Source organism: Sinocyclocheilus anshuiensis, unplaced genomic scaffold, assembly GCF_001515605.1.
Source record: "Sinocyclocheilus anshuiensis isolate Anshui unplaced genomic scaffold, SAMN03320099.WGS_v1.1 scaffold1303, whole genome shotgun sequence".
NCBI lineage: Eukaryota > Metazoa > Chordata > Actinopteri > Cypriniformes > Cyprinidae > Sinocyclocheilus > Sinocyclocheilus anshuiensis.
The window spans coordinates 680,961-692,266 of NW_015537954.1; the positions used below are offsets into that span (position 1 = coordinate 680,961).

General features: G+C 35.1%; 2 protein-coding genes across 2 annotated transcripts in view; both read left to right on the forward strand.

The window, feature by feature from the left end:
• Nucleotides 1-532, forward strand: part of LOC107665464 (protein FAM219B-like) — a 7,203-nt gene extending 6,671 nt beyond the window's left edge. Inside the window, exon 7 of the mRNA XM_016456361.1 lies at nt 12-532. Within this exon, the coding sequence (XP_016311847.1) occupies nt 12-98 (87 nt within the window). The 3' untranslated portion in view covers nt 99-532. The remainder of the gene's footprint in view (nt 1-11) is intronic.
• Nucleotides 533-6,344: 5,812 nt separating this feature from the next.
• Nucleotides 6,345-11,306, forward strand: part of LOC107665361 (AT-rich interactive domain-containing protein 3B-like) — a 45,134-nt gene continuing 40,172 nt past the window's right edge. Inside the window, exon 1 of the mRNA XM_016456212.1 lies at nt 6,345-6,911. Coding sequence (XP_016311698.1) covers nt 6,345-6,911 — 567 coding nt within the window. The remainder of the gene's footprint in view (nt 6,912-11,306) is intronic.

Below are 11,306 nucleotides of genomic sequence, written 5' to 3' on the forward strand. Positions count from 1 at the left end.
CCCTGGATGAAATCCCTGATGATGAGGATCTGGACCTGATTCCCCCGAAAGCCCTGAGCTCCTCCTCCGTCTGCTGCTGCTGCTGCTGTGTGCAGTGATCCGGCCCAGAGCTGCTGATGCACCCGCTTGAGTTCTTACAGTGTTTTTAGGAGCACAGACTCGTTTTCTTTGTCATGGTTTAAGCCTCAGTCTCGTTACTAGAAATACACAGCGGAGCCAAAATCCCAAACACTTCCAGTTTTGAGCTGCTTGTGAATCAGAGCCATGATTTACTCACATCTCTGCTGCTGTCTGCATCTCATGAAAACACTGGAGAGCCGGCATATATCACCTCAGAATCAAAATAAATCAAATAGTAGCTATATTTGAAAGTGTGGCAGATTTTAGTACCATTGCACCAGTTTTTTGCACTGCAACTTTTTTTTTGTTTGTTTCTTAGGTTTATTTACCGCTTAAATTCTCATTAATAAATGGAAGCTTGTTACATAAAACATAAAATGATAACAGCAACTTCTTAATCTCACAATTCGGACATTTCTTCTTGCGGTTCTGAAATTATTTCTCACAATTTGGACTTGTGAGATCAATGTCACAATTATTTTTATTTTATTTATTTATTTTTTTTTTTCAAAATTCAATTCAGAAACGGCTTCCATAGTAATGCCAAAGATCTCATTCTCATTGCTGTAATGTTTGGAGATAATGATATTTAAATTGTCAATTATTTATACGTCATGGAAGTATTTGTTGTGCTGCCTTTGAACTAACTGAAAAAACATTTTACTAAAGCATATTACTTCATTTGCTTTAGTGGCAACATTAATATTTCATTAGTATTTTGGGGTGAAATATGATTTGGAAGTGTTTCGTGAGATTGCCGCATGTGTGTAATCGGTGGTCATCGCTCACGGACGTGTCACGTGTGTTTTATAATCATTATTTCACTCGAGACAGCGGCTGATGATTTCAAAACTCTCAGAAAAGGAAGTGAAGATGAAAGTGGGATCTGAAATTAACTTTTTTTTTTAAATTTCTCTCTGTAAGCTTTTGGATGCACTAAATCTTTATTAGATCTCTCTGTTACTGTCAAACAATAACACATTTTGTTACTGAAATGAAGTGAGACTGATGTGAGTTGTTACTTTAGTTAAACGCCTGCGGTGAGATATGACGGTGTTGTTTTGTATTTAAAATTGTGTAATCAAGAATATTTTTATCTGCCCTTAAATATGCATTTGCTTGAGTATTATAAATATGTTGTTTTATGTTGGTGTGTGTGTGTGTGTGTGTGTGTGTGTGTGTGTTTAGTCGGGCCTCAGACTGGACAATCTTCAACACTATGCAAATAACACTTTAATTCTTTCTTTGCGACAACCTTATTGACTTATGTTGTTGCAAGAACAATATTTGTATTTAATGTTTTGTGAAATTAAAGGAAACACTTCAACTTTCTCTGGTTTTCTCATTAATGAGTGTTTATATTCAAGTCGTTACTAGATGCATCATAGTAGAGATGCCAACAAATGACCACCAATCTTCTTTTAATAGTATTTATAGTATTAAACTAGAGCACAGTTGGAGAAAAGCATGGAGAGTGTGGGACGCAGGGATGTTGACAAGGATGCAAGCGATGTGGTTTCTAGACAGCTGATGGATGCATATAATATTACAAATATAACAATAAATGTAAATATAGGACAAGTAGATGTAGATAGTACTGCGCATGAGCACTAGAGGTCGCTGCCGCGTCGCTTACTGTCTCCACTGTCTGAGTTTAATTCTTGCATTTGCAGTCATGTTTTTAATCCAGTATATCATGCAACATGAAGCTCAAACTGAAGTCTTGCAGGTTAGGGTTAGAGTTATTAAATAAAACGGTAAAATAATGAAATTCCTTCATTAATGTCTCATTTCTGACATACTTTACACAATACTCAAACTAAAAACATTTAGTGAGCTGCCCACTTCAAAAGAAAAGGCTAGAAAAATGCTTTTATTAGACAGCTTGCTATGTTTTTTATGTTTAAGACACAGCCATCATATATTGAAGCAATGAATAGAGAATGAAGTGTTTTAATAATGTTTGTTTGACACAAGAAATATAGTGACATTAGAACTGATCGGGTCATTTGATAAATATTCTTTAAAATTGTTTTCATCATTAGAATATTTATTTATTTATTTATTTGACTACCAAACGTACTCTAGGAGCATTTCAGTAGACTACTACTTCATGACTTATATAGGATTTATAGTCATTTTCTAAATATTCTTTTCATATTTTTTGTCATCATTAGAATATTCATTTTATTTTAATGAATGTATTTAATGAATGTATATTTTATGAATACCAAACATACTATAGGAACATTTCACTAGACTGCTTCATGACAGAAGAATTGATCCGGTCATTTTATACTTTTTTATTTGACTATTATTATTTTTTTATTTTATTATTACTATTATTATTATTATACTATTGAACATTTGTTAGAATGTTTATTCATTTTATTGTATCGTAGCAATTTAAAGTAATTTTGTGAATACCAAACGTACTGACAGAATTATTTTGACATTAGGTCATTTTCTTAATATTTCTTTAAATTTACTGTTTCTTTAAATGATTACTGTTGTCATCATTAGAATATAAATTAATTTATTAATTTATTTATTTATATTTTGTTTGAGTAATTTAATGTAATTTTCTGGATACCAAACGCACTGACAGAATTATATTGACATTAGATCTGGTCATTTTCTAACGATTTCTTTTAATTATTTTTGTCATTATTATTATTATTATTATTATTATTTTAAATTATTGTTGTCATGATTAGAATATTCATTTTATTGTAGATATTTATTGTAATAAATTTATTGTAATTAAAAACACATTGACAATTATTTTGACATTTGGCCGTTTTCTAAATATTTCTTTTAATTATTTTTGTCTTCATTAGAATATTTATTTATTTATTTATTTATTTATCTTGCTACCAAATGCACTGATAGAATTATATTGACATTAGATCTGGTCATTTTCTAAATATTTATTTTAATTATTTTTGTCATTATTAATATTATTATTATTATTTTAAATTATTGTTGTCATCATTAGAATATATATATTTTTTGTAGTAATTTAATGTAATTTTCTGTAGAAAAAAAACATTGACAGAATTATTTTGACATTAGGCCATTTCTAAATATTTCTTTAAATTATTTTTGTCTTCATTAGAATATTTATTTATATATTGATACCAAACGCACAGATAGAATTATCTTGACATTAGATCTGGTCATTTTCTAAATATTTATTTTAATTATTTTTGTCACCATCATCATCATTATTATTATTATTTAAAATTATTGTTGTCTTTATTAGAATATTGATTTTATTGTAGTAATTTAATGTAATTTTCTGAAAACACACACACACACACACACACTCTCACACGCACACACACACAAACACACACACACGCATCAGAGTGTGTGATTGATTGGCACACTCGCTGTAAACGCATTCCGCGCGGGGTGGGGGTGCGCGTCGCGTCGCGTCGCGGGGAGGAGACGCCAGAGAGACGCGTCGCGGGCGGAGCTGCAGGGAGCTGCAGGGAGTCGCGCGCTGAACGCCGGTGGTCGCGGTTCTGCTCGCCTGAAACGGAGCGCACCGGATCGAACGGAAAGCGCCGCCGGTTCACCGAGAGTTAGCGCGCAGAAAGAGACGAGCGGAGCGGAGGGATGGTGGATAACAGCGGCAGCGGCATTGCTACAAATATACCCCAGCGACTTAAGACTGCTCTTGTGCTGCAGGGTCACAAATAGTTACAAATAAACAACAAGTAACACACTGAATTAAATATGACATTTTGAAGTAGAAAGACTGAAATTGTATATTCTTGTAAAACATTGTCCAGTAATCTTACTTTTATGTGCAACTTCGAGAAATCATGTTTACAGTGTATTAAAAAATCTTATTTGGCATATTTGTCTCGTTTTGCAATCAAATATATAAACATTCTTAGAACAACATATTTGCTCACCTGATAACATTTCATCAAGTGAAAGGAAGATTCGTTTTCTTCGAAGATTAAGTGAATGTTTTCATTGAATTCATACAGTAAATGCATATTTAAGTGAATTTATTGCTTTCAGATATATGCATCTGTATCTGATGCACGCCTGCTTATCAGATACATGTATTTTAAGAATATTTCTATAATTTTCACTGGGGAAAAAGACAAATATACGCACAATAGTCAGTGTTCCCACCCTTTAAACCCACAGAAACCTTCTGTCATGTTAAGAGTTTCATTCTTTAGTCCCTTTATGAAGCTGTTTGTATCTTGGGAACCCACAATGGTGGTGATTTCAAGTTTTACTATCATCGTGTTGACACACACACACACTCACACATGCGCACACACACACACGCACACTCACTCACACACACTCACTCACACGCACACACACGCACGCATGCACACACACGCACACTCACTCACACGCACACACACGCACGCACGTGCACACACACACGCACACTCACACGCACACACACGCACGCTGAATGCACAAACATGCTGCTTTCATTAGGGGCCTCAGCTTTGATCCGCCTTTCAACTGTGTTTACTCATGTTATATTCCCTTAAACCACATGATTCTCATGCAGTTTTACTCTAGTATGAAACTCATGGTTACACTTTATTTTAAGGCGTCCTTGTTACAGTGTGCTTATAACTTTAGGTACTGAGTAATATTAATTAACTACATGTACTTACTATATGCTTAGGTTTAGGATTAGGGTTTGATTTAGGGTTATTTGCATGCAATTATGCATAATTTATTGTTATTATATTAGTAAGTAAATGTAACATGTAACAAGGGCACCTTAAAATAAAGTGCTACCAAACTCATCAGTACTGAGTACTGAATCAAGCTTGTTTTGGTTCAGAAATGCCACTATGTGTGTGGTTTTAAAGGGTTTTTTCTAGTATAACTCGTAAATGAAGATGGTGGTTTATTGCATGCAGGTTATTTAACCCGTCTGTTCTGCTAAACCTGCGTATTTAAAAACAAATCCAGAGCCGGTTTGCAGCTCAGTGTTTGATCGTCACATACTGCAGAAAACAAACAGTGTTTACTGTTCTGATGAATTTACAGGTTTTGACAGTTTCTCATTGGATTTGCTTTACATTCATGTGTTTTGCAAACCACTTTTGATCTGTTTTCAGTGTTCAGTCCTGATGTTTAGTATGCATCTTTCTGAAAAAGAGAGCTGAGAAGGTTAATTTCTAAGCATGTCTTATAGATCTCTGGCATGATTTCATGTATTTAATGTGCTGTATTGTATTGTTTGACTGATATATTGAGATTGTCAATTGATTTTATGCTTTCAAATGTTGTATTTTGAGTAAATACTGTGTAAAATACAAATTAATTGAAATGCAGGCATCTTTTTTTTTATTTGCTGTGACTAAATGAGCCATTAGCCACCTGTTCTCAGCCATTAAAAACCTATTTCAGTATTAATTACCATGACAATTCATGTGCTCAACAACAAGGAAAATTTATTGGCCATGCATATGCATTTTTAGCAGTGCATCTGTAGCTATATGTGTAAGAATAATATATTTATTGATGATTCGATTTCTGTCGGCACATTGTAAATGATACTGATTCTCACATTCTAGTTGCTTGCAAAACCATCAGCCTTTCCTGCATTAATGTTGAGACGGTGACATCAGCAGAATTTGCAACAACAGCCAAATGTTTATGTTTGCCAAACAGAAATGCATGCACGTGATCAATGAATGCTGGATGTAGTGACCGATGGGGCGTGTGACAGTTCTGCAAACATTATCGTGTTGCCAAAACATCTGAGATCGTGCTGGTTTAAGTGCTCTTAGGAAATGATATTACTCAGCAGACACTTTCGAAGAAATGTTTAATAGAGACAAACCTGAATGCACTTTAGAGTTTTTATCCAAAAAATAGAAAATAGCCAAGCTGTCACTGGGTTAAAACACCAACCAACTAATTGATGCTTCCAAATCTGTCAGGCATTCTTGCATTAAAGGAATGGTTCTCCAAAAAATGTAAATTAGCTGAAAATGTTCTCATCCTCAGGCCATTCAAGATTAGGATGAGTTTGTTTCTTCATCAGATTTGTAGAAATGTAGCATTGCATCAGTGTCTCAGCAATGGATTCGCAATTATTTCTGGGGCAATATATCGCACAACAAAAAAGTTGTTAACGTGACAGTCCTAGCCATATGTTTACATTTGCACGTGATCACTGAACCCCAAACCTGCTGATCGTGGTGCATGCTGAGTTATGCATGTGTAGCTGTGAAGCTCACGGATGTCTCTGTCCCGTGTCACAGGAGGCTGATTTGGGTGGGTTTCCCCACAGCGGCTCCGCAGGAGTGAAGCTGGAGCAAATGATGGAGCATCTTCAGCGGCAGCAGCAGGCGCGTCTGGAGATGGAGCACAAGGAGCGCAGGCTGCGTGAAGCTCACATCATGTACGCGCAGCAGCTCGCGGCTCAGCAGGCCGTTCTGGCCGCCGCTCGGGCTTCAGGGGCCGGGTTCATGAGCAGGGGCCTCGGCGCTTCTGGGGCCGGACATCCGTCCCGTGTCTCCCATCAAAGCAGTTTGGACTCCGAACGCGACCGGGACTCGGATGATGATGATGGGATGATGGAGGGCGATGAAGGTAGCGAGGAAGATGAGCGGCCCTTCGGGAGCTTCTCGGGCCCTGGGGCTGCCGCAGATGCGCAGAGAGCTCCATCACCCGGCGTCAGGGTCAAACAGGAGCCCGAGGACGATCTCTCACCCGTCGGGCGACCGTCTGTGTCTTCTCCTAACGGCCAAGCGGACTGGAGCTACGAGGATCACTTTAGAGCGGTAAGAGAGCTTGTGTTATCTTGTGCTTTCTCCCTTACTGTTGTATTTTTGACTTGTGTTTCAGGATAAGTATGTGAGCCTGCAGCACAAAACCAGTCTTAAGTCGCTGGGGTGTAATTGTAGCAATAGCCAGCAATACATTGTATGGGTCAAAATTATCCATTTTTCTTTTATGCCAAAAATCATTAGGATATTAAGTAAAGATCATGTTCCTTGAAGATATTTTGTAAGTTTCCTACTGTAAATATATCAAAACTTAATTTTTGATTAGTAATATGCATTGCTAAGAACTTTTGAACAACTTTAAAGATGATTTTCTCAATATTTAGATTTTTTTGCACCCTCAGATTCCAGTTTTTCAAGTAGTTGTATCTCAGCCAAATATTGTCCTATCCTAACAAACCATACATCAATGGAAAGCAAATGTATTCAACTTTCAGATGATGTATAAATCTCAATTTCAAAAAATTGACTGGTTTTGTGCTCCAGGGTCACAGATGTAAACATTCTTAAATCAAGATACATTTACTGGAGAAGCAAAATGACAAGATATGAAGTCTTGTTTAATGACGTGTATCAAAATGAAGTGAGTTTATAATTAAATCAAGAAAAATAAAACAAGAAAAATAAACTTAATTCAAAGGGAATAACAAGTTTATTTTTCTGACCCCATAGGCAGTTTTTTTTGTATTATGCAAAAACTCATTTTCATTTGCATATAGTAAGAAAAAGTATCAGAATGAAGTGAGTCTATACTTAAAACAAGAAAAATAAGAGAGGAAAAATTAACTTAATTCAAAAAGATAAACAAGATTATTTTTCTGACCTCATTTTCAGATATTTTTTTCTTGTTTTAAGCAAAAACTCACTTACTTTTCATATATTTAAAAAAAAGTAGAGTTTATCCTTAAAACAAGGAAAATTAGAAGAAGTAAAAAACTGAATTCAAAGGGAAAACAGAATTTTTTTTACCCCATTTGCAGATATTTTTTATGTTTTAAACAAAAACTTACTTCATTTTCATGTAATTTTCACGTCTTGTTTTCTGCAAGAAAGAAATCTATCAAATTGAAGTGAGTTTAAAACAAGAAAATATCTGTCAATTTTAAGCATGAACTCACTTTATTTCTATCCTTTTTTTTCTTCAGAAAATCAGACTTAATATTTTAAGTCATTTTGCTTCTAAAGCTTATTTTCTGAAAAATATACCAAAATGAAGTGAGTTTGGGGTCAGAAAAATAATCTTGTTTCCCTTTGAATTTTAGTTTACTGACTGATATTATTTCTTGTTTTGAGCTTAAACTCATTTTAATGCATTTCAGTCGTTGCGCATCTAAAGTAAAAGTATGTGCATCTTAAAAATATTTATAGATACTTGAACCAGAAAACAAGACAAAAATACTCAGTACGAACATGACTTTTTGCAAGACATTCTGAAGCATTTGCATGTTTGTTAAATACAACATTGTTCAAATTAAATGTGAACTTTTATCAATAGTAAATTAAACAGAAACGTTCTGCCACTTGCTCAAGTGAGAGAAGTTGAAGCTTTTGTAACATTTCCAACTTGACATGGATGCTTTTACTAGTTTGAATCCATTATTCTTATTCAAAAGCAGGCGGACTTGTTCATATCTGGTGGCCTTCATTCATGTATTTGTTTGATCAGCATGTTTAGGAAGCTGGGCATGCTTTGATGGGTCAGTCGGTCGTCTGCAGGTTCCTGTGTGTGTTTGTGTTGGTTTGAGCTCCTCAGGAGAAACATCTGCTTCGTTCTGCTCTCCGCGTGAGTTCTGGCTCAGAGCCGGACACTTATTTGCTCTCTTAGGCTCCTGCCAAACGCTGAGTCGACTTTGGCAAGCGTCCAGGCCGTGCAAAGAGACATTTGGCCCAAATTTGTCAGCGAACGCGTGGGAGTGTTTGTGCATGTGTGTGTGGCGCGCTGTACAGTAGCTGCATGGTGGAAGTTTATTGATTTTGAAGGGAATGCTGCGTTATGAACGTCATCATCTGACATGCAGCTGAATCTTAAACCTGAACTTCTAATGCAATGCATTCTTCAAATGCATCTTATGCGTTCCTATACATCAGACGCTTCTTGAAGCTTATTCTAGCGTGCAAGCACCTTTAACGTCATCATGCATTGCAGTTTGCAACCATTTTATGTTCATAATGTGACATTTCAACTTGATTTTGTATGATATTTTCTTCTGAATAACATGCACTAATGAATCGATTGCAATAAGACTAGGCTTGGTGCAGTTATTAATTAACTGTCTGGTTGTGGTTATTTGATATAATCACAATTATTTGGAAAAAACACAATAATTGTGCAGTGTAGTTAACTAAAAATAAAAAACATAAAAACTTCAAATAAAATAAAATGTTAACTGAAATAAAATGTAACAACTTGATGTACTGAAATAACTAAACTGAAAACTGAAATAAAATGTTAAAAACTATGTAGAAATGTAAAAACAACAAAAATGAATGGCAGAAATACAATACAACTGCTAAAACTTTAAGTAAAATTAACACAAAAGCAGAAAATTAAAATATTGAATTTAAATCAAAGCATTAACAAATCTGTAATAGTATCTCAATTATATTAAAATATTAAAATACTTTATTTTAATCATATTTTGTCACCCAAATCAGGGAAATTGAAAAGCTTTAATGACAAAAATCTATTATATTATATTATATTATATTATTAATTATAAATATTTTTTCACAGCATTAAAGTAAATCATATGAGCTTATTTTATCATATTAAAATATTGTTAAATATATATATATAAAAAATAATATCATCAATATTATTGTAATAATAATATTGTAAAAAGTAAAATATTAAAAAATATATATATATTGTGCTTACACTGCAAGTGACATGAAGAAAACAGAAATAAATTGTAAATCACAATTATTTGTATGACAATGAATCATCAGCAAAAAAGTTCCTGATCGTGGTGTAAATAAGACGAGGGTCATGAATGGAGTGAGTTTGGGTTTCAGCAGGAGTTCTGTGGAGTGAATCTCTGTCTGTCAAGAGCTCCACATCAAGAGCCGGTGATGTGATTAAAGGCCTGGAGCTTCTGATTTATAGAGACAACGTCCCAATATAGAGCAGCAGTGTGGAAACAGAGAGAGACAGACAGAGAGACATGCGTCCTGCTTATGATATTGGGAGTCAGAATTATGATGCAATGTGCTTCAGTTTAATTAGATGCATTGAACGATTGCATATTTCTTGCTTTGCCATGTCTTGAGAAATATGAGGAGCTTTTTAGCACAAGTGCAAGAAGTGAAGAGCGAATGATGCACATTAGGAGTGTAAATGATGTTTTAGACGCTGTTTTTATAATTTGTGTATCTCTTGCACATTTAAGTTTATATCTCACAATGCCGACTTTTTTCTCAGAATTTGAAGTTTGCATCTTGCCATTCTGACTCTTTTTCTCACAATTATTTTTTTCTTGCAATTCTGAGTTTATATCTTTCCTAGACATTATATTCTGTGGCGGAAGTGAACCAACTAAATGAGTAATATTTTCTGGCCAAATTCATATGCGCTCAACAATTTACAGAATGCATGCAAAATAAATTGCACAGTAACCCTTAAAATCCTCCTATGACTAAAACCAGTTTGCATCTGCAGCGATTCTTTAAATAACATGCACCAACTGTGGAAAATCCCACATTGTGCACATGTTGTTTTTCTCATAGATGCAATGATTCTAACTTATTAAAGGCAGCAGAGAGATTCTGATCTGAAGGATAAAGCGTGTTTGTTATAATTTCCGAACCCAGTGAAGTCAGGAAGAGGAAGTGCAGAGGGGGAAGGGAGTGAGACGCATCCGTCTCTGTCTTTGTATGCTGTCTTTTCTGTGTTCAGTCATTACGTGCATCCAGCAGTATATAATGACACCTCATCACGGCCGCCGGTCTCAGGTTGCGTGGTTTGGGGGAAGGTTGAGAGATGTTTTAATGCTATCTCCGTGAGTTTTAATGAGTTTTAATGCTGCTGTAAATTCCTTCCAGATGTCGTGTCACATTCAGAGGTTCAGATGCTTGATTGATCGATCAGAAGACTGGAATACAGACCAAATCATGTGATTTACTGGTGTGTTCATGTTCAGGGCTTCACTCCAGTGTTATAACTATACATAGCTAGTTTGTGGTTGATAAGATTTGTTCATGTTTTTGTAAGAAAGCTCGTCTGCTCACTGAGGCTGCATTTAAAAAACAATCAAAATACAGTAAAAATTTGAAATATTATTGCAATTTAAAATAGCAGTTTTCTATGTGAATATGTGTTAAACTGTGATTTATTTCTGTGATGCGCAGCTGTATTTTCAGCATCATTACTCCAGTCTTCAGTGTCACATGATC